The sequence below is a fragment of the Myotis nattereri genome, assembly GCF_964212035.1.
Source record: "Myotis nattereri genome assembly, chromosome: 2".
Classification (NCBI taxonomy): Eukaryota; Metazoa; Chordata; class Mammalia; order Chiroptera; family Vespertilionidae; genus Myotis; species Myotis nattereri.
The window spans coordinates 118,703,950-118,727,793 of NC_138076.1; the positions used below are offsets into that span (position 1 = coordinate 118,703,950).

A 23,844-nucleotide genomic window follows, 5' to 3' on the forward strand; every position below is an offset into this window, starting at 1 on the left:
CACACATATATTTTCATTTATATATATAAAAAGTGTTCCCAAAGTAAAGTTCCATGAATTGCTCAAGATTTAATAAGTTAAAAAAATACATATATATGTGTGTGTGTGTGTGTGTGTGTGTGTGTGTGTGTGTATATATATATATTTACATTTATATTTATATTTATATTTATAATTTATATACATTTGCATTATTTGGGGAAAGCCAACCACTCCCTAGAAAGAACTGGTTATAAGTTTTCTTAAAGATTAAAAATTTGACCTTTCATAATCTTTTAGAGCATATGTGTATTTTATTTTTGACAAAGACTGGTTAAATAATTTTTCTTCTAAATGCCTACATGGTTCCATGTACTTCCAACCACACCATTTGCATACAATTTAATAAATAAAACTTTTTAATTACAATATTTTAAAAGTTAAATTGTAAACTTACTCTGGTCTTGTTCCCGTTTTATCACCTAGAAAATTCAAGAAACTTTGTGTAAAAATAGGCAATTTAACAATGTACTATGCATACAAGTTTTAAGTTAATGCAAACTAAGATATAAATAGAAACTGTTAAGCATTTCTTAGATTGCCCCTTAAATATCATGACTTGTCACAAACCCCAAATACAGCAAGTTATGGAGATATATTTACGTATATATAAAGAGTTCTGTATCTGATTTGCATCTATTTCTTTAAAGGATAAGAATCTTCTTTAATAAGACAATGAGAGAAAGACAAATACCATTATGATTTCACATATATGTGGAATCTAAAGAATAAAATAATATAGAAACAGATTCATTCATAGAGAAAAGACTGACAGTTGTCAGAGGGAAGGGGGGTTGCAGGTCTAGGTGAAAAGATTAAGCAGTACAAATTGGTGGTTACAGAATAGTCACAGAGATGTAGATTACAGCATTGGAAATATAGTCAATAATATCATAACTACTGATAATACATATGGGGCCAAGTGGGTACCTGAAGCAATGGGAGGACCACTCTACTCTAAAGTATGTGATTTTCTAACCAGTTTGAGCACATCCGAAACTAATACAGAATAATACTGAATGTAAGCTGTAATTGAAAAATTGAAAAAAGAAAAAAAAATATTTGTTTTTAAAACTACCTTCCATGAAAAATTTCCCTGCCTGGCAGTTTAATTCCTAAGAGCTTTACTTGGTACTTTTTAAGGCCCAATCAGTATGAAAATACTAAAATATATCTGATTACCTGAACTTCTCTAAATATTTTATAAATGCAGAAAATTTTAAAATAAGGTTTTTGTGTCTGCAAAGCAAACAAAAGCCCTCACAGTAATAACACCTAAAAATAGAAAAAAGTAAAAGTGCTCCTTAAGCAAATTAATCAGTGACCTGCATGTTAAAGTACAGAAAATACAGAAACACACTAAAACTCAATGGTTCCTTCCAGCCTTTTTCTGCACATGCACATACACTTTTTAAATCATTTTTTTTTAATTATATCTATTTTAGAGAGGGAGGGAGAGGGAGGGGGGAAGGGAAAAAGGGAGAGAGGAGAGGAGAGAGGAGAGGGAGAGAGAGGGAGAGGAAGGGAGAGGGAGGGAGAGAGAGAAACATCGATCAGCTGCCTCCTGCATGCTCCCTACAGGAGATTGAACCTGTAACCCAGGCAGGTGCTCTAACAGGGAACTGAACTGGTGACCTTTTGGTGCATGGAACTGCACCAAACAACTGAACATACTGGCCAGAACCGTACACACATTTTTTAAAGCAATCAGGATTTTCTTAGCATGTTGTGAATATTTTCCATGTCAATTAAAATGACTTTAAATGATAACCGAGTACATAGATGATGTAGCTGTATCACAACATTTATGCCCAACCCTTTCTTAGCAACAAATGTCTATATCTACTTGTGCACTACTTGATTTGCATTCCAAGAAGAGGAATTTATTGGTCAAAGAGTATGCCAGGGTAGGTCCTTTGACATATTACCAAAGTGATCCCTTACAACAACTAACCCAACTTACCTTCCCATGTACTAGGAATAAGTGTATCTTTTCCATCACACTCTCAACATCAATAAACACGTTAAAAAAAAAAAATCATTGCTAGTATGTAGGCGAAAATGCCACTTCATTATACTCTTAATTCATATTCCAATTAGACAAGTGCATTTTTTCTTTCGTGAACTACCTGTTTATGTTATGTACATTTTTGAGGTTATTTCCCTTACTGGCTTCTAAGAGCTATTTTGACATTAAGCAAAGTAATTCTTTCTCATATATATCACATTTCTTGTCTTTTTTCCCCCCTAAGCCTTGCCGAAACAAGGCCACCAAAAATTTGCCTGCCTCCCCCCAAAAAATTTGGGAGAGATTTTCATGTCTATTTTTAAAACTAAATCCTTATAATTGCAAGATACATCTTTATTTCAGAAATGTTAAAATGTGCAAAAAGCAGCATCTAAAAATCAAGCATTTTACCTTAAATTTGTCATTTACCTTTTATCTCTGAACACAGGGTTTCTTTTTGTTTAACTCTTTAATCCAACTAAGTTTTTCATATTTTTTATCTCATTAATCCTAAGATATTTTTTCCTTTCTTAGTTTGACATTTCTGAAATTGGCACCATTGTTCTATAAACAGGGTCTTAGATTTGATGAGACAGTAATATAAGGTAGGGATTTCATTTGTTTTCAAATAGTTCAACTATTTTATTGACTAGTTATTATCTTGCTATTTCTTTGACATTCCATTTTACTATCTTCTATATATATAAAAGGCTAATATGCAAAGTGTCCCCTTCGGAGTTCAACTGAGATTGGGAGTTTGATCGCTTGCTATGACATGCGCTGACCACCAGGGGGCAGTGCAGAATGAAGGCCTCGCCCAGCAGCTGGGGAAGGAAGGCCCTGGCTAGCAGCCAGAAGGCCCCGATCATTCCTGATCATCAGCTAGGCCCAGGGACCCTACTCGTGCATGAATTTTGTGCACCGGGCCTCTAGTATTTTATTAAAAAAATTAACACACACACAAACGTGTATATAAAACTTGCATCTGTTTCAAGACTAGTGTGGACTCCTGAATAGTCTCTCTAGCTTACACCTCAGTAATACCTGTGGACTACTATAAAGGCTTCTTAACAGTTCTCCACATCTACTCTTGGCTTCCTGCACATTATTCTCCACATGGTTGTCAGATGCTTTCTTACAAGACAAATCGCATCATGTCACATTACACAGATCAAAACCCTTTGGTTGATCAGTATAATTATGAAACTTTTTAAAAATATATTTTATTGATTTCAAAAAGAGAAAGGGAGAGGGAAACATTGATGTGAAAGAGAAACATCAATCAGCTGCCTCCCGTATGCCCCCTAGTGGGGATCGAGCTCACAACCCAAGCATGTGCCCTGATCAGCAATCGAAATGGCAAACTCCTGGTGCATGGAATAATGCTCAACCAAGTGAACCACACTGGCCAGGGCTAATTATAAAACTATTATGGCATACAAGGCCTTTCATGATCTCTGGGATCTAAATCTTTCTGTTCTGCAGGTATACTGGTCTTCCAGCATTCTCATCACTAGGACTCGCTCATGCTGCTCCCTCTTTTTTTTTTTTAAATATATTTTATTGATTTTTTTATAGAGAGGAAGGGAGAGGGACAGAGAGCTAGAAACATCGATGAGAGAGCAACATCGATCAGCTGCCTCCTGCACAACCCCCACTGGAGATGTGCCCACAACCAAGGCACATGCCCTTGACCGGAATTGAACCTGGGACCCTTCAGTCCACAGGCCGACGCTCTATCCATTGAGCCAAACTCTTCAGAGCCATGCTGCTCCCTCTTTACGGAATGCTGTTCCCTACCACTCTTCATCTGATCAAATCCCACTAATACTGAGGTCTACCTAATATCGCTACTAGAAAAAGAAATCTCTTGACTGCCTTGACACATATAACAGATGAGGGAAATGGGGACGTTATACATATAGTCATGTGCATTAATTATTCTTTGTGCTCCTTTTGCTCAATTCTAAAGTACCGTATGTATCAGAATAAGACCAAGGGAGAGGAGGTTAACTCCTTTCATTTTTCACTCCTTTGCTTCAATCTGCTCTTTCATATGGAGCCTAAAAGTAATTTTAAGACAAGTAGTCTTAAAATAGAAGGGTACTAGGCTATTACAACTGAGTAAAAAAATAAGTTGCTAAAACACCTAAGGCTATTTTTCTAATGACAGAGTTTCTAGAAATACGACATAAAAATAAGAATAGGACCCTATGTTTAGAATTTAGTAAATTTTTATTCAAAGAAATAAACCCAAATTGTTGAAGTTTAAAAGGATTTTCCAACTTTTAGGATAGTAATTCACCCTAGAACAAACAGTATCTCTTTATAATAAAACCCATGTCCAATTTTAAAAATTCTTATATAGATATATGGGCACTGACTACTATAAACCTTCAACCACTACCTCATTCTAGTTCTGAGAGGTTCAGTGCAATATATATGTATATACTCTAGTAAGACATGCTTTCATCAGAAGCAGAAAAGATGTTGCAAAACAGAACAAAAAATCATACACAGGTCCTAGCTGGTTTGGCTCGGTGTATAAAGCGTGTCAGCCTTTGGACTGAATGGTCCCAGGTTCAATTCCAGTCAAGGGCACATGCCCAGGTTTGTGGGTCCAATCCCCAATGTGGGCCTGATCCCCAATGGGGGGCATGCGGGAGGCAGCCGATCAATGATTCTCTCTCATCACTGATGTTTCTATCTCTCTCCCCCTCTCCTTCCTCTCTGAAATCAATAAAAATATATTTTTAAAAAATCATACACAGAACCAACAATAAAAAACTTTTCAAAATGAATTTGGCTAACTTTTAAAAAGAATATTCAGCATAGCAAGAAGAGCATTTTACTACTCACTGGTGAGTACATAAATTGGTAAAACCTTCCTGGAAAGCAATTTCACAACATATACCAAGAGTCTCCAAAATGTCCCTGTCTTTAAACCAGTGATTCAATTTCGAGGTATTTGCCCTAAAGAAATAACCAAGAATATGAACAAAATTTAAAATAAAAGCACATGCTTAGACAGTATTTACTATGTGCCTGGCTCTGCTAAGGTTTTACAAACAGTAATCCTCAAACTAAATTATAAGTAGGTACTGTTTCTCCCACTTATAGATAAAAACAAACAAAAAAACTAAAGCACAGAGAGGATAAATAACTTGAGTAAAGTCAACAAAGCTTGAAAATAGTTGAGCCATAATTTGAACCCAGGCAATTTAGCTCCAGAATTGACACTCTTTAAATTACAATACTACCCTGACTCTCTGTAAAGTTGCACAATGCAGTGATACTTTCCAGAGTAAAAGAACTGGAGATAAGCACTATCAATTAGATGATGGCTGACTAAATTGATATGTCAATTCATAAGATTAATATTAAACAGCATTAAAATGTTTTAAAATTACTGACATTGACAAGTATTTGTGATATATTATTACATAAGGACAGGTTCCAAACAATATGTGTCATGCTCCCAAATAAAAAACATAAATCAATACATTAAGCTAGCTAGATAAGACATAGGCACATACAAATCTCAATTTTCTAGAAAAATAAAACCTTAAATGCACAGCACACAAAACATTGATAAAAATACAATGCAAACAAACTTAAAAGTAAAAACTTTACTAATGAATATATTACATATAACTAACAATCTTCCAGACATAGGAACTTAAGTTCCCTCACAGGACTGTTAGAACATAAAATTATAATAACATTACTTACTCTTTTTATCTGATGAACTACTAAAATCTATACCACCAAGGCCTTCATTGCCTGCAGTTGAAGTAGCTGCTGTGGTTCCCAAAGCCAAGCTTAAAGCATTCTGTCCAAGACCTACGAATAAGCTAAACATCATTTATAAAGTTCACTGGAAGTCTTTATACTGATTACATCTTCTGACCAAAGCACTCCAATGCTTTTAAGTTGGATTCCAGATTCTCTTCATACTTGATTTAGGAAAAGAGCAAGAAACAAGTCTAGAGCAAGCTCTAAATCTAAACAAAGACTGATAGTCTTGCTTGGATTCAACAGTATATGTAGTTTGAATGTGACTTTTTTTTATTAAAAGGGTCAGAATACATGTTAATTCAATGTATGTGGACACTCAATTTTATGTTTGCAAACCCTCTCTAAAAAAGAGTTTTAGTATGTTTCTAGGTGAATACATCTTGTCTTACAATCATGATTTGGAATTATATACTTTTAAAATATTCTAGTATTGAATGTATTAATTAACTTGATAGGTGGAGTTAATTAAGGAATAATTTTATAATGAAGTACATCTATCAAATCATGTACATTTAAAAAATCTTACAATTTTATTTGTCAATTATACCTCAATAAACCTGGGGGTAAATAAGTAAATATCTAGTATGAATTTATAAGAGTGTAATATAAAACAAACTGTTTTACTATCAATGAAACTTAAAGAATTAATACTTGGAAATCTTACAGTTCAAAATATCATATTCCCAGGTTCTTTGCATAAAACTTTTTTTTAAAGTAGACTTCATTTATTTAAATCCTACCTTACAAAAGAAATTAGAAGAGTTAGACTATAGTCAATTTTAAGTCAATATATACTAGTGAATCCATACATTCCCAAGCTGATACAATCGTGGGTGGGTTTTTTTAAGACAAGATGCCATTTACTTTAAAAACAGAGAAAACAGTGGAATGTATTGTTAAGAGCATGGGGTAACTGAAAACTGGATTTAAATCCTGGCAATGTATGAAAAACCATAGCTAAATAAATAGCTTATTCAGTTTTTAAAAAACACCAATACAGGTTAATATAATCATAAATTAAACATTGAATATTGTGTCAAGAGCCTAAGAAAAATCAGGACAGATCTAAAAACTCAATAACAAGACACAAAAACAATCCCCTACCTCCCCTTTCGATTATTTTTGTGTCTTACTCTGATAGGAATCTTTAGGAGAGGTATTTAAATATTTATCATGCAAAGAAATGTATGTTATAGTCATCTAGTGATTTCATTATTAGAAGACATTTTTAATACCTACAAAGTTAGACAATAATGACAAAGTATTTGAAAGATCAATGAAATTTGAACACTACAAATTTCTACAGGTTATCTTCACCAACTCCTTTTCCCCCATTCTATTGACTTGGAATTACTCCATTAAATTTAGTATTTGAATAGAAGATGCAAAAGAACTATAGCTTAAAAAAATAAAAGAACTATAGCTTTAACAGAAATCAAGTCACATTCCTTCATCTCTCCCACACAACGAGGTAAAGTAAGACACATATTAGTGAAACCACTGAACTAGCCATTATAAATAAATCTAAGTATTTTCAAAAATTCTGTGATTTCAACATGTAGCAACTATTTCTAATATGTAAATTGTTAAACAGAAATTCTTGATGTTACATTGTTAAGTAATTATACAACCTCTTCAAATAAAAGGGAAGCGTTTCTCACTCCCACAAAACCCCACTGGCTTTCCTAAATTGACATTAGCTATCGCCAAAATTCAAAACATCTGTAGAATCCTTGACATAAGGCTAATTTCAAAATAAGCATGAAATGAGAAATCAACCTGAAATATTCATTCAATAGTCTCTTGGCAGGTAAACTGATACTTAAGTATTGCCTGACTATAATAAAATTACTTAATATTGTAATTTTACACTCTTGCCTTCAAAGAATGCGAATACCCTTCCTGACATCTATAATAGAAAGCCACTCCTAGAACCAGGGCTTAAAAAGTCAAGATATCTTACCATGACTGTAGATACTAAATGATGCTAGACTATTCAACTGCTATTTATTAAAAAGATAAGTTTCTCTAGAAATTTTATTGACTCATCAAACAGGTCCTCTTCATTTCTTTATCTAGTCAGTCAATATTGAGAAACGGGAAAATGTATTTCTAAAATACTGCTAAGAGGTCCAATTATGCATTGAAAAACATTACAATTGTTTTCATACTAAAAACTTAAATAAGACAAAGCAATCTGCTCAGAATGCCAAAATAAAGTAAATTTTAAAACAAATATTTACTATTTCTAGAGAGTAAGTACCATCAATTACCTGATGTTGCTGTGTTTGTACTCTGGAAAAGCGAACCTCCCAAACCAGCTAAGGCTCCCCCTAAAGAAAGGCCTGTTGATGCAGTCGTAGTTGTGGCTGTCGTTCCACCCAAATTATTGAGAGTAAATCCTGTGGATGCTATAAAAAGTGAGACTGTAAACCTTCAAGAGGAAACACTGTTTCTAGAACATAACAAATATAAAACACTTTCTTTAAAAAACTGATGTTCACGATAAAATTGGCTCTTGGAAAAACTACTCAATAAAGATAGAATTATAGCCGAGGCCGGTTTGGCTCAGTGGATAGAGCGTTGGCCGGCGGACCGAAGGGTCCCAGGTTTGATTCCCGTCAAGGGCATGTACCTGGGTTGCGGGCACAACCCCAGTGGGGGATGTGCAGGAGGCAGCTGATCGATGTTTCTCTCTCATCGATGTTTCTAACTCTCTATCTCTCTCCCTTCCTCTCTGTGGAAAATCAATAAAATATATTTTTTAAAAAAAAGAATTATATACTAGTACACTTATGAATAAAGAAAAAATGAGTGACAGAAAAAAAAGACTTTGGGTAATAAAAAAAAATGGTATCAGGTAACAGATTTCACACAGTAATAAAGAGTTTTCAGCCAGGCCATCAACTCCATCTTCAAATTTGAATGAATTTAAGCCAGGCAAGTTTATGCAAACTCTTTATTCTTCCCTGTCACCAAAATACTCTTTGAGAACAAATTATATATTAATGGTTTTACATTTTATTTTCTTATCCTCTTCCCTGCTCTGCTCTCTGTAAATAGAGACCAACTTCCAAGATAGTATCTGCTGCTTTAGTGCCCAATGTTGATCTTTTACACAAATCAGTAATTTAATAGGTCAAAGTTGCTGAATAATTTAAGTAAAAAATTCCCCAATCTGAAGTTATATTTCATAAAGGTGGCTACCTATGTACACTCACCAAATAAAGTTAAAATTTAAACATAAAATGTGACTTTCCATTCTGCCTCACCTGCTGGAGTTGATGTCAGAGCAGATGAAAGGGTAAGACCACTAGCTGAGGTAGAAGTAATGGGCAAAGCAAATGGTGTGGCAGATGCTGCAGGTTTACTGAATCCTAAACTGAAACCTGTTGTAGATGCAGATGTAGTGGCTGGAGTTCCTGTTTTAAAAAAAAAAAAATCCTTCTTTTACTATAATTATATATATATCATAATTATATATATATACAGTCAATCAGGATCCCTACAAGTTGGTGATCCTATTTTTTATAGATAGAACAAGGATGTACTTCTATATGTATGAGAGAAAAATATAAAATTTAACACCAAATGATGGTGAATAGTGAGTGAAAAGATGGTCCTGTGAGTTAAGAAAAGCAAAAGAAAATTGAATCAATGTGATAATACTGAAATTCAATTTAGTTGTACCCCTAGATCAGGGGTGGGCAAACTTTTTGACTCGAGGGCCACAATGGGTTCTTAAACTGGACCGGAGGGCCTGAACAAAAGCATGGATGGAGTGTTTGTGTGAACTAATATAAATTCAAAGTAAACATCATTACATAAAAGGGTATGGTCTTTTTTTTTTTAGTTTTATTCATTTCAAACGGGCGGGATCCGGCCCGCGGGCCGTAGTTTGCCCACGGCTGTCCTAAATTGACCTAAAACAGCATTTAACCTTTCTTTCCTTAATACCTAGCAGAAAAATGGCCCATCCTCTCCAAAACTATATACATGACAATTCTCTACTGCTTAAGATCCTCTTTCTTCTGGTTCCTGTGTTTGAAAGCACCCAGAATTCTTCCTACCCCCCTTTTGTAGATCTCCTTTTCACCTGTTCACTTCTTAACTGATACTCCCTATGGCAGTGATGGCGAACCTTTTGAGCTCAGCATGTCAGCATTTTGAAAAACCCTAACTTAACTCTGGTGCCATGTCACATATAGAAATTTTTTGATATTTGCAACCATAGTAAAACAAAGACTTATATTTTTGATATTTATTTTATATATTTAAATGCCATTTAACGAAGAAAAATCAGCCAAAAAAAGAGTTCGCGTGTCACCTCTGACACGCGTGTCATAGGTTCGCCATCACTGCCCTATGGTTTACTTTCTGCTCCCTTACTTCCTAAAAGATCTCACCCACTTTCAGAATTTCAACTATAGGTACATGATCTAAATCTACACTTATCTGAGTCTGCATTGGTTAGCTCTACCCTGATGTCCCTTTGGACCCCTATATTTCTCCCTTTTAAAAAAAACTTTCCTAAACCCTCTATGGTTAATTCAGTTACTCAAGGCAGAAATCACAATCACTTTTGACATCCCTTCGCTCCCTGCATTCTATTAGTCACAAATCCTGTCAATTCTACTTCAGAGATATCCCAGCAATACAAGCATACTCTAAAACTTTAATTCAAGCCACCTCTCTCTCAATAAGTAGTAGAATAACCTCTTAATTTATCTGTTATCAGCCTCCTCTAGCCTATAACCTATTCTTGGAATTACCTGTTACTCTTTTTTTTTAAAAGAGGGATGGAGGGAGTGAGGAGAGAACAACAAAATACCCTCGTCATTCCCCCTGACATAAGGTTCCCATTAGCTTTCCACTGTCTCTAAAACAGAGTCTAAAGTGTTGGCATATAATCAATCACCTTTCCTAACTGGTCCTCTTGCTCCTCAAATCTCTCCCTACCATTCCTACCGCTGAAACCTAAACCCCCCGAGAACAAAGTATTTTTCCTATTTCCTTGGATCTTTATATAAGGCCTTTGCACTTTCCACTCCTCCGTCTAGAATGTTTCCTGTCCCTAAAATGAACTCCTACTCCCTCCTTCCTCTGCCTTCCTTAATGCCTTTCATACATCTGCTGGAGCATTTATCAGAATACCTAAGAACATAGTTTTATACTTGCCTATTCCCTTCACCTCACAACAGACCGAGTGTCTTGCTCACTCACTCAGCAGTTCCTGACATCCACAGCTAATGCTAAATGTTCAGGGCATTATGCATTTAGCTGCTCAAAAATTTAAATGACGAAAAGTATAAATGGCCTACATTTTGGCTTTTCCTAAAAGCACTAAGAGGAAAAAAAGCCAAAAATTATCCTTCTGGATTGACTTTACCACAACTGGAAGTTCCTGCTAGAGTACAGTGCTTTGAAATCATGTATGAGTTCTACAATCTCAGAAAATAAGAGGACCCTATTGCTTGCCCAATTGTCCAAAATTTTGACAGTAAACATGTAGTTCTGTTGACAATAGGTAAGTAGCAGCCAAGTGAAGAAAGTACACTAATCTTGAATTTATTTCAATTTTTAATTGAGGTTCCTCGATATCCTTCCACTCTTCCATTGCCTTTCACACATTATTTATTGCCATCCAAATTCAAGGCAGGATATAATCCTAGTTATTCACATTTCCTTCAGCAGATCACTGTAGAAAACAACGATTTTTTTTTTTTCAGCTGGAAGGGAATCCAAAAACTTGTTATAGTCCAATGCCCAAATTTTATAAATAACTAAAAGCTGCCCGATATTTCAGTGACCAAAAATGTCCTCACAACTAATTAGAGGCACAACCAGGGCTTAATTCCAAGACTCTGGCCTATACTTTGTTTTTTCCACTAAAAGGACTCAAAAGACTGAAAAATGTATTGTGAAATAAATTTCAAAGAAAAACCAAATCTGAATTAAAAATATTTTAATTAAAAAAGGATTTTTAAAATACGCAAATACTGATGCTATTCCTGGAGACAAAAAGAGAAATAAAATGTAATCATCAGTGGAAGATGGCATTCTTTTGATTTTTCACAAGGGCAAGACTTGGAATCACCTTCAGGGAGTGAGAACACTGCTAATGACCAAACATATCACAATTTCTTGTTCCACCATAAACATTAACTAATATAAACACTCTTCCTATAGCACTGATTTTCATATTACAAGCTGTAAATAATTTGATTAATTAGCAAATAAGATTTATAAAATGAAAATAATATTGCTTATAACAAAATTAAGCAAGGAATAAAAAAAAGCTACTAAAAACAAAAACAAAAACACCTTGGCGCACAGAGCTAAAGCGCAATGGCTGGTCTCATATTTATTACTGCAGTTATTTCATTTTTTATGCCTGGCTGTGAAAGTGTTGCAATTAATGCTGGAAGGCCTATGCAAAAGGTGGTAACAGAGACCAAGAGGCTCTGAGGATAGAGAATAAAGGATAAATAAGGAAGCAACCTCAGTGAAACATATTTTTAGCTTTTAATAACAAAACAACTGTAGTACTGAACACACTCTTTATTATTGTAATGTCCACCAGAAATCTTACCCTCTTGTCCTTTTACCACTTAAACTATTAAATTATTTAATACAATAATTTAAAATATTTCTTAAAAATGTAAATTATAGCCCTGGCTGGTATCACTCGGTTGGAGGGTCCTCCCGTATAACTAAAGGTTACAGGTCCAATTCTTGTTCAGGGCACATACCTGGGTTACAGGTACAATCCCAGTTTGGAGAGGTATGGAAGGCAGCCAATCTATACTCTCTCTCACATCAATGGCTCTCTCTCCCTCTCGCTCTCTAAAAAAAGATCAGTAAGTATAACCTCAGGTGAGGATTTAAAAAAATTTTTTTTTAAAGAATGTAAACTATAATGTTACAGCAAAATAGGGTGCTGACTGCCCCATATATGGTGATTAATTAATGGCCAAATTGGTAAACTTGTCTTAATCTTCATTAAGGTAAAACATTGCAGCCAAAACCGGTTTGGCTCAGTGGATAGAGCGTCGGCCTGCGGACTGAAAGGTCCCAGGTTCGATTCCGGTCAAGGGCATGTACCTGGGTTGCGGGCACATCCCCAGTAGGAGATGTGCAGGAGGCAGCTGATCGATGTTTCTCTCTCATCGATGTTTCTATCTCTCTCTCTTCCTCTCTGTAAAAAATCAATAAAAATATATTTTAAAAAAAAACAAAAAACATTGCATTATATCAGTGGTTCTCAACCTTCTGGCCCTTTAAATACAGTTCCTCACGTTATGACCCAACCATAAAATTATTTTCGTTGCTACTTCATAACTGTAATGTTGCTACTGTTATGAATCGTCATGTAAATATCTGATATGCAGGATGGTCTTAGGCGAACCCTATGAAAGGGTCATTCGACCGTCAAAGGGGTTGCGATCCACGGGTTGAGAACCGCTGCATTATATAATCTAATATAAAAATTTAAATTATTTTTATTTGCCATATTTAAAGAGCTATAACTTCTTTAATTCTTTAAATGTATGTGTGTTTTTCTCCCTTATGCAAAAGTAGATCATAGCTAATGACTAGGCCTGTCATTGGCCCTTAATTCCACATCCCTATATTTTCTTTAATCTTAGTATTTACCATTTTTTAAGTCTACCATCAATAACAATACTTATAAAGGAAGGAGATTCAGTACAGACTTGAAAAAGGATAAAATCCCAGACCTACTCTCTGAAAATGTGACAATCCTCACCTGTATTTGTTCCTCCTAGAGTGAATCCAGTGGCAGGCTTAGATCCAAAGAGCCCAGTTCCAAAACCACCTGAAGGAGCAGATGTAGTTGCTGGAGTCGAGGTGCTTCCAAGAGTTCCAAAATTGAGGCCCACAGAAGGGTTACTTGTTTATTAAAAAAAAAAAAAAAAAAAACACAAAATAAGGTCCAGTAGAGCCGATATTGACTTAAGAGAAATGAAATTAACTCTTCAAGGTTAATTTCTTCCATTTAACACTAGAGATCCGGTGCACGAATTCATGCAACAGTGGGGTCCCTCGTCCTAGCCTGCAGGATTGGGCCAAAACTGGCTCTCCGACATCCCCTGAGGGGTCCCAGATTGCAAGAGGGCACAGGCCAGGCCAAGGGACCACACTGGTGCACAATCAGGGCCGGGGGGGGACATGGGAGGTTGGCCAGCTGGGGAGGAACCACAGGTGGGCTCCAGGCCATGTCTGGCCCATCTCACTCAGTCCCAATTGGCCAGATCCCAGCAGCAAGCTAATCTACCAGTTGGAACGTCTGTCCCCTGGTGGTCAGTGCACATCATAGCGAGCAGTTGAGCAGCCTTAGCATATCATTAGCATATTACCGTTTGATTGGTTGAACAGATGACTGGATACTTAGCATATTAGGCTTATAATATATAGGACTAGAGGCCCAATGCACGAAATTAGTGCACTGGGGGTTGGGGGGGGGGGGGGCGGGGAGTGTGTGTCCCTCAGCCCGGCCTGTGCCCTCTTGCAATCAGGGACCCCTCAGGTAGGGTCCCTAGGCCTGGCAGCAATCAGGGCCTATTGGGGCTTTCCTTCCCCCGGCTGCCAGCAGCTGGCCCCGCCCCCGCCACTGCCACTGCTGGCCTGGGCCTCCCTCTGTGGGGCCATCGCTGGCCAGCCCCACATACCCGCCACAGCATCACTGGCCGGTGGCCTGGGCCTCCCTCTGCGGGATGATCGTGGGGCGATGGTGGGGGCCCCCCAACCAATCACATCGCACCCTAATTGGCAGGCCTGGCGCCAGTGCATGTCATAGCGTGGTCGTCCAGAAAGTTGTTCTGCTCTTCAGTTGATTTGCATATTATGCTTTTATTATTATAGATATCTAACGCATCTCCATAGGATACAAAAGGAACTAATAAGTTTAACCAAATTTAAATATTTTTCAGTTATCTTTAAAAATAAATCCACACATAAAATTAATCTTTAAAAAAATACAGTACCAATCTTCAAGAAAAGCATAATCTAGAGCAGTGATGGCAAACCTTTTGAGCTCGGCGTATCAGCATTTTGAAAAACCCTAACTCAATTCTGGTGCCATGTCACATATAGAAATTTTTTGATATTTGCAACCACAGTAAAACAAAGATTTATATTTTTGATATTTACTTTATATATATATATTTAAATGCCATTTAAGAAAAATCAACCAAAAAAATGAGTTCACGTGTCACCCAACACGCGTGTCATAGGTTCGCCATCACTGATCTAGAGCAATTAAGATTTCAGATCCCAAGTAATCGCAAACAGAACCACACATTCTTATTCTGCTTTCACCTGTTTTTGTTTGAAAGTGAGCTATTTAAAAATGGCCACAATGCCCTAGCCCAGTGGTCAGCAAACTGTGGCTCGCGCACCAAATGCGGCTCTTTGGCCCCTTGAGTGTGGCTCTTCCACAAAATACCACGTCTGGGCGCGCACGTACAGTGCGATTAAAACTTCGTGGCCCATGCGCAGAAGTTGGTATTTTGTGGAAGAGCCACACTCAAGGGGCCAAAGAGCCGCATGTGGTGCGTGAGCCGCAGTTTGCCGACCACTGCCCTAGCCAGTTTGGCTCAGTGGATAGAGCGTCAGCCTGCGGACTTAAGGGTCCCAGGTTCGATTCTGGTCAAGGACACATACCTGGGTTGCAGGCTAGATCCCGTGTCGGGCATGCAGGAGGCAGCTGATCAATGATTCTCTCTCATCATTAATGGTTCTATCTCTCTCTCCCTCTCCCTTCCTCTCTGCAATCAATAAAAATATATGTAAATAAATAAATAAATAATTTTAAAAAATGACCATAAGGAAATTCCTTGAATGTGGATCATTTTCCTTTTGAACGACTCCTTTACAATTCACATAATTAAACTCATTTGTTCTTCCCCAACATACCCAGAAATGGAAAAGATAATCTAAGTTGTCTTCACCATCTCTCTCTGCTACATTCATTACCATATTTATGAGGTGGCGGTGTAAGGTATCTTGCCAGAAAAAAAGCAGTAAGAATTGGGAGAAGGGGCAGTAGATGACAGATAAGAATGAACATATCTTGGCAAGAGTAAAATGCAGTCCTGACTAGTTTGACTCAGTGGATAGAGTGTCAGCCTGTGGACTAAAGGGTCCCGGGTTCGATTCTGGTCAAGGGCACGTCAGGGTTGCAGGCCTGATCCCCAGTAGGGGGCATGCAGGAGGCAGCCAATCAATGATTCTCTCTCATCATTGATGTTTCCATCTCTCTCTCCCTCTCCCTTCCTCTCTGAATCAATAAAAATATATTTTTTTAAAAAAGATTAAAATGCAAATCAAAATTACCCCAATCAAGATTGTGGCCCTAGCTGGTTTGGCTCAATGGATAGTGTCAGCCTGCAGACTGAATGGTCCCAGTTTCAATTTCAGTCAAGGGCACATGCCCAGGTTGCTAGATCCTCAGCTCCAGGCATGAAGGAGGCAGTCTATCAAAGATTCTCTCTCATCATTGATGTTTCTCCCTCTCCCTCTCCCTCTTCCTGTCTGAAATCAATGAAATCCTATCTAATAAAAGAGAAACATGGTAATTAGCGTACAACAGCTACCCTTCCCATTGGCTAATCAGGGCGATATGCAAATTAACTGCCAACAAAGATGGCGGCTAATTTGCATACATAGGCACAATGATGGGAGGCAAAAGGGGAAAGATGGAAGAATGGTGGCAGGCAAGAGCTGGGGGGCAGGCAAAGGCAGCCCTGTGGGGATCCCGCCCCCCCAGCCAGTGATCGCCATCAGAAAGCCCAGCAGGCCAGGCGACACCCCCGGCAGGGGTGCCCGTGATCGCCATGGCAATCGGAGGAAGAGCAAGCCGGGGTGCAGGACCACAGGGGCCAGGGGTGCCAACTGGCGAAAGGAGGGGCGGGGCCCCAGGCACAGCGGCACCCCGGCACCCAGCTGTGCCTGCAGTCCCCTGATCTGCCATCTTGAAGGGAGAGGCGGGGCGCAGGCACGGCTGCACCAGGGGGATCAGGTGCAGCCGTGCCTGTGCCCGGGATATGTGATTATGAAGGGAGGGGCGGGGTAGCAGGCATGGCAGCACCCTGAGCACTGGGTGCAGGCCAGGGTGCAGCCTGCCTGCGGCCATCTGATCTGCAATCGAGAAGGGAGGGGCGGGGCCACAAGCATGGCGGCACCCAGGGCATCGGGTGCAGCCGTGCCTGTGGCCCCCGATATGTGATCACGGAGGGGAGGGGCAGCAGGCACGGCAGCATCCTGGGCACCGGGTACAGGCCCAGGGTGCAGCCGTGCCTGCAGCCCTCTGATCTGCTATCGTGAAGGCAGGGGCGGCACCCAGGGCATCCGGTGCAGCCGTGCCTGCGGCCCCTGGATATGTGATCATGAAGGGAGGGGCGGGGCAGCAGGCATGGCAGCACCCTGAGCACTGAGTGCAGGCCCAGGTTGCAGCCTGCCTGCGGCCATCTGATCTGCAATCGCGAAGGGAGGGGCTGGGCCGCAGGCATGGCAGCACCCAGGGCACCAGGTGCTGAGGTGCCTGTGGTCCCTTGATCTGAGATCAGGAAGTGAGGAGCGGTGTCACAGGCACGACTGCCCCTGGGGTTCAGGTGCAGCCGTTCCTGCGCCCCAGGATATGCGATCACGAAGGGAGGGGCTGGGCAGCAGGGACGGCAGCACCCTGGGCACCAGGTGCTGAGGTGCCTGTGGTGCCCTGATCTGAGATCAGGAAGTGAGGGGCGGGGTCACAGGCACGGCTGCCCCTGTGGTTCGGGTGCAGCCGTGCCTGAGGCCCCCGGATCTGCAATCGCGAAGGGAGGGGCGGGGCAGCAGGCATGGCAGCACCCTGGGCACAGGGTGCAGCCCCAGGGTGCAGCTGTGCCTGCAGCCCTCTGATCTGCAATGGCAAAGGGAGGGGCGGGGCCACAGGTATGGCGGCACCCAGGGGACTGGGTACTGAGGTGCCTGTGGTCCCCTGATCTGAGATCAGGAAGTGAGGGGCGGGGCCACAGGCAGGGGAGATCGGGCTGGTGGGGCGACCACAGAGGTCAGCCAGCACTCACACCCCCAACCGGCTCTCCCTGGGAGTCCAGAGTAGAGGGCGCTCTCCCTGGGAACCTGGAAATCCGCCTCCCAGGGCAACTGTGCAGAAACCAAGCCTGGCGAGCCATGGAGAGGGCGACCTACCTGGAGGCCACGCAGCTTTTATAGTTGAAGTCGCCCTGGATGAAGGACTGGGTGTAGCAGGGATCAGAGTCAGCCAAGTCAACCATGGAACCCCGGGTCCCCACTGAATGACTAGAGCACATGAACTTCAATGGTCCTTGGTCACTTGCTGAGCAGCAGTCAGCCTGGACCAGGAATCAAACCCAAAACCTGGCAGAATGGAACCCAAACCTTTGCTGTGGCAGAGGAGCTCCGACCCACAGCAGGGGCCAGGGCACACCAGAGGGATTTTGTTGAGGGGCCCTGACAGGCAGCACCCTGAGCAGTGGGTTAGAACCTCCTCCTGATACAGCAAGGCTGCAAGTTGGATCCCTGGTCAGGGCACAGACAAGAAGCAACCAAAGAGAGCATAGTAAGTGGAACAACATACTGATGTTTCTCTCGCTCCCTTCCTCTCTCTAAAATAATCAATCAATAAAAATGAAAATAAAAAATAAACCCTCCGGCCCTAACCAGTTTGGCTCAGTGGACAGGGCATCGGCCTGTGGACTGAGGGGTCCCGGGTTCAATTCTGGTCAAGGGAATATACCTTTGTTGGGGGCACATCCCCAGTAAGGGGTGTGCAGGAGGCAGCTGATATATGTTTCTCTCTCATCGATGTTTCTCACTCTCCCTCTAGCTTCCTCTCTATAAAAATCAATAAAATATATTTAAAAAAAATAAAAATAAACCCTCTGGCTTGCAGAGTTGCTAAAACAGTTAAAAAGCAAAGTCTCATCCCTTCCCGTTTATTCAACAAATACTTCATATGCTCCTTCAATAATCACACTGGGAATGGGTGTGTGTTTGTTTGTGTGTTTGTTTTGGTTAATCCTCACCTGAGGACATTTTTGCATTGATTTTTTTTTTTTTTTTTTTTTTTTTTACAGAGAGTAGGAGGGAGAAAGACAGAAACTAATATGAGAGACATCAAATGGTTGTCCCTTGCTGAATCCCCGACCAGGGCCCTGGATTAAGCCGGCAACCCGGGTATATGCCTTCGATTGGAATCCAACCTGGTAACCTTCAGTCTGCCTGCAGCACTATCCACTGAACCAAACCAGCATTATTTTTTTTTCTTTTTAAGTCCTCCTCTCAGGATATGTTCTTTTCATTGATTCTAGAGAGAGGAAGGGAGAGGGAAAGAGAAAGAGAAACATCGATCAGTTGCCCAAGCAACCCACAACCTGTGTATGTGCCCTCACCTGGAATCGAACTCATGACCCTTTGGTGCGTGGGAGGACACTCTAACTACTGATCCACACCAACCAGGGCCTGGAGGTACAATGAGTTCCCTCAGAGGGAGTGCTGCTCATCCAGAAGCCGGGCTCATGGCTGGTGAGTGCAGCGGAGGTGGCAGGAACCTCCGCGGCAGCACTGAGGAGCAGCGAGCCGAGTGGTAGGGAGCAGCAAGCAGGCGGACCATAAGGAGCGAGGGGTCCCAGACTGTGAGAGGGCACAGGCCGGGCTGAGGGATTCCACCCCCCCCCCAGTGCACGAATTTCATGCACCGGGCCTCTAGTATATACATATTTTTAATTGTATTCATCAGCAGAAATTCTCTTCAGAATTTTTGAAAGAGCAGCCAATAACAAGTGATGTGAACAAAGTTCACAGCTTTTCAACTGTTCTCATCAAGCCTCAGAGGCTCCAATTTGCTATTTATAGGTAGGAGAACAAATTATGAAAGTAGGCTAAAAAAAAAGAAAGAAAACCCAAAAACTTGATCACTCAATAGAATTTCAAAAATTACGCAGGAGAGTTAACAGATTGTAACAATTATGAAATCCCACTCATCCTACATATGGAATCTTTATTACTTCTCTCCAGGCACTTCCAAACAGACATTAATTATCAAGAGGACTCAATGTCAGTTTTAAAAAGCTTGTAAGCCTGGGAAGTTTCAATTTAAGGGGAAGGCAGTAATGTTATGGCTGGGATCCAGTACCAGTTCCCCATTGTGCTGATATGTAGGTGATACTACTTAATCTTTTTGAGCCTCTATTTTATCTGCAAAGTGGGACTAACAGTACCCTTAGGATTTTTTGTAAAATTAAGAGATCAAGCAGGACGAATTAACTTCACTCAATGCACGTTGTTGCTATTGCTATCATTAGGAACAAGTATAAATTCTACTAAACACATTATACAATGCCAGCAAAGCACCGTGAGGGCTATAGAGAGGGAGGAGCTTAACTAAAGAGGTAGAACCTGAAATGAGTCCTCAACTCTGAAGAGGAAAAACAAGAGGACATACACTAATTGTGTCTTAGTTTACCACTGATCTTAAAAAATGATAGCAAGCTGGGGTGGGGGTGAGGGGTAGATTGTCAGGACAGGGCTGCAAGGCCTCACTAACAAAGCACAGATTTTTAAACACTCAAACTGAGTTTAAAAGAAACATTATTGGCATATTTTAATGATATCAAATTTAAAAAATTATTATGCTCCCCTTCCTCACAAATCAGTGATCTTTTTTTAAATATATTTTTATTGATTTCAGAGAGAAAGGGAGAGGGAGAGAGAGATGGAAACATCAATAATGACAGAACCACCGATCAGCTGCCTCATGCCCCCCACTGGGGCTTGAGCCCACTACCCAGCATGTACCCTTGACTGGAATTGAACCTGGGACCCTTCAGTCCCCAGGTCGACACTCTCTCCACTGAGCCAAAACACCTAGGGCCAGTGATCCTTTTTTTTCACTGCTATCTCATAAACATGCAAAAGATGTACAGTGAAAATATGTATTTTAGATAATTAAAATATTTAAAATTTCTTGATTGAAGACACAATGAAGTGCTTCATAATTAAAGCTGAAAACATTACCAAAGAAAATACATCAAAGTGAAATGGTATTACTTTATCACAGAAGCAAAACAGAAATGTCTCTGTGGCAGAGAAATTTACTTGAAGAAAAAGAAAAAGCTACCCCAGACCTGACCCCTACCCATTATTATCTGCCACTGACTCAACAGGATGTGAGCCAAGTTGACTCCAGCAGATCAGTAATGTGCTTTTAACTTCCCCAGCTTGCCTTAATGTGGACTTAATAACATAAAAGCTAACATTTACTGAGCACTTAGCAAATGCAATATGCTACATTTTCTACATGCTTATCTCATTCAACAACTCTGAGGTAATTATTATATTCCTTTTCCAAATGTGGGAACTGAGGCTTGGAGAGGAACTTTCCCAGAGTGATACCAAATCACCAAATGGCAGTAGGAGCAGTCAGGCCTCCAAATTAGTATTCCAATGGAGAGATGTTAGTCAGTCTCTCCATTTGTTAATTTATCCAAGCCTTTCTAAAACCTGTGTAAATGTAATTTATTGCCAATAGATTATTCACTTACTTGATCATTCAACAGCATTTATTAAAGTCCTTATTATATCCCAGGCACTGTTATAGGGACTGAGGACTAAGGATGAAATGGTAAGTAAGGCTCTGCGCTCTAGAAATTTCCAGTAAGAGAAAGAGATTAATCAATCAATCATTCCTTCAACAAATATATATTGAGCTTCACTGTGTCTACTGGAAAAACAGTATGAAAAGGTCTCCACCCTCATGGAGCATCCATTCTATTGCTTGGATCAGACAATAAATAAGTCAACAAAAATACATAATGAACTGTTACAACTGTGGTAAGTGCTATGGTACAGGGTACTGTGAGGATATACACTTCCTATAGGTCAGAAAAAGCCTCTCTGGGGAAGTAACCTTTTTAATCCCAAAAGTAGGCATTAGCTTGGCACATGGGTATGAGGTAGTAAGGGAATTCAAAACAGATGGAACTACCCTAAAGTGGGAAGGGGTTTGGCCAAGAAACTGAGAAAAGGCCCAAGTTGCTAGAGCAGGGTTTTTGGAACTAAGATCAGGACCCATTGAAATCAATTTAGGAGATAATAAGCATTTTTTTTAAATGAAATGCAACAGAATAGAAAATATCAGTGCATCATATGAAGTGAGGGTATCTTTCTTGAAACTTTCAGTTACTTGTGTTCCTGAACTGGGTGATAATATAAATGCAATTTAATGGGTCTGGACCACTGAATTGGAGCAAACTAAAATGAGGAAAAATGGGCTCAGGATAAGGCTGTTGAAGAAGTTCCAGATTATATGAGGGCCATAGCAAGGTTTATTTTTACTTCATTCCAATGATAGTGAAAAACCATTGGAGGGAGGCAATGTGAATTTTTTAAAAATATCAACCTGGCTACAATGTAGTAAAAAGATTGACATAAAAGTAGATTTTTTGAGATTTAATTGAACTAATAAGTAGGAAATGAAGGGCGCAGTTCTAATTTAACAAGGGAAAGGTGACTGCTTGAAAACCAGGTGGGAATCTTAAGTATTTTCGTAAGAATGTAAGCTTCAGGAGAGCAGGACTCTTATTTGCCACCTAAAACAGAGCCTACTACACAGGAGTGTGTCCAATAAATATTTGTTCAAGGAATGGCAACAGCTTGCAGCACTGAAAATGAAGCGAATAGAAGATAATTAAAATTACCAAGCCTTGCTGATTAAGTGTATAGAGTGAGAGAAAAAGAGGCATTAAGGAAAACTCCCAGGTTTCTGACTTGATGTGTAGCCTGTGGTCCTCCTCCCTTTTTGACTACAATGCTGAAGGTATTTTTGCCTTTTTAATCGACAACAATATTCTCTAAGCTTCTATGCACACGTCTTGATTTAGTAAACACCATCTTTACCTTCAAAAGATTGAGTTCTAAAGATAAAATCTGTCATTAATAAAATGATTTTTAACTATTTTAATTGCCTCTTTGGGGGTTTCTGCTAGTAAAATTTTTGTCACCGGTGTAGCAGGTTGCACAGAAATGGATGAATATATGACCTACATTTTGCAATTTAATTAAGACAATGTGAGTCATTAAAACACAACATTCTCACTTTTGCATCCTGTTCAAAGTTATGCTATAAGAAAACAAAAACGAGGACAGCTAGAGTCCCAAGAGGCACAAAGACTTGATAACTCGTTAACCACGAACTCATCAAAGCTCTGTAATATCCTGAACTAAATTCATTATCAGGGAGAAACTTTGGTCCTTAAATTTTTCTACTGTCTTTTTCTAAAGCCCCACAATAAGCTGTATTTCATTCATTCGTACCACATTCATTCTGTGCCGGACGGACAAACTGCTAGGGCCTTGCATCCAGCCAGACCTCGCCAGTGGAACCATGTCCGAAACATCGTAGATTCTGGGGCCTCACAACACAGAAACCATCCCCCCTCCACCCGCCCTCCTCTCAGCCAGGCCGCACGCAGTGCCCGGGCGCGGCGGCGAGCGGGAAGCGCACGAAGCTGGCGCGGGGCAATGGTTTTTCTCCAGGCCGACCCAGAGAGAAGCCGGCGGGATTACCCTACGGGAGCCTCGCTGGGAGGACCTGGCCGGGAAGGCGAGGGAGTGCGGTTACCTAGACGCCCCTGTTCCGAAGGAGAAACCGCCGCCTGTGCCAGTCCCGCCGGCGGCTACGGTGGTGGAACCTAGCGTGCCGGTCCCGAAGGAGAACCCCGTAGACATGGCTGCTCCGGCTCGGCGCCTTCAGAACGCGCAAAGGGGTCTAGGATGCTCCTCTCGCATCAAAGCCGAAGCGGCCCGGGAAGCATTGCTTCCCGCCGCAGCCAGGACCCGGCGGGAACCGCAAACTCCGGCGGCGGCGGAAACCAGGTCGAGTCGGGCGGCACAACCACGCAGGAGAACGTCCCAGCGCCCGCGGCGCGCACACAGCCCGCCGGAAGCGAGGCCGCCGC

The 23,844-nt window shown here is 40.5% G+C and overlaps 1 protein-coding gene across 4 annotated transcripts in view; it reads right to left on the reverse strand.

Annotated features, from left to right (window-relative positions):
- Positions 1–23,844, reverse strand: part of NUP58 (nucleoporin 58) — a gene marked incomplete at its 3' end in the record, with an annotated part of 68,644 nt that extends 44,800 nt beyond the window's left edge. Inside the window, exons 1-6 of one of the 4 annotated variants that reach the window (XM_081083125.1) lie at positions 23,508–23,833; positions 13,614–13,756; positions 9,118–9,267; positions 8,119–8,256; positions 5,780–5,890; positions 437–461 (exon numbers count right to left, since the gene is read on the reverse strand). In XM_081083125.1, coding sequence (XP_080939251.1) covers positions 437–461; positions 5,780–5,890; positions 8,119–8,256; positions 9,118–9,267; positions 13,614–13,756; positions 23,508–23,614 — 674 coding nt within the window. In that variant the 5' untranslated portion in view covers positions 23,615–23,833. Of the gene's footprint in view, positions 1–436; positions 462–5,779; positions 5,891–8,118; positions 8,257–9,117; positions 9,268–13,613; positions 13,757–23,507 lie in introns of all 4 variants that reach the window. The other 3 variants (XM_081083122.1, XM_081083123.1, XM_081083124.1) reach the window with 3 other exon arrangements.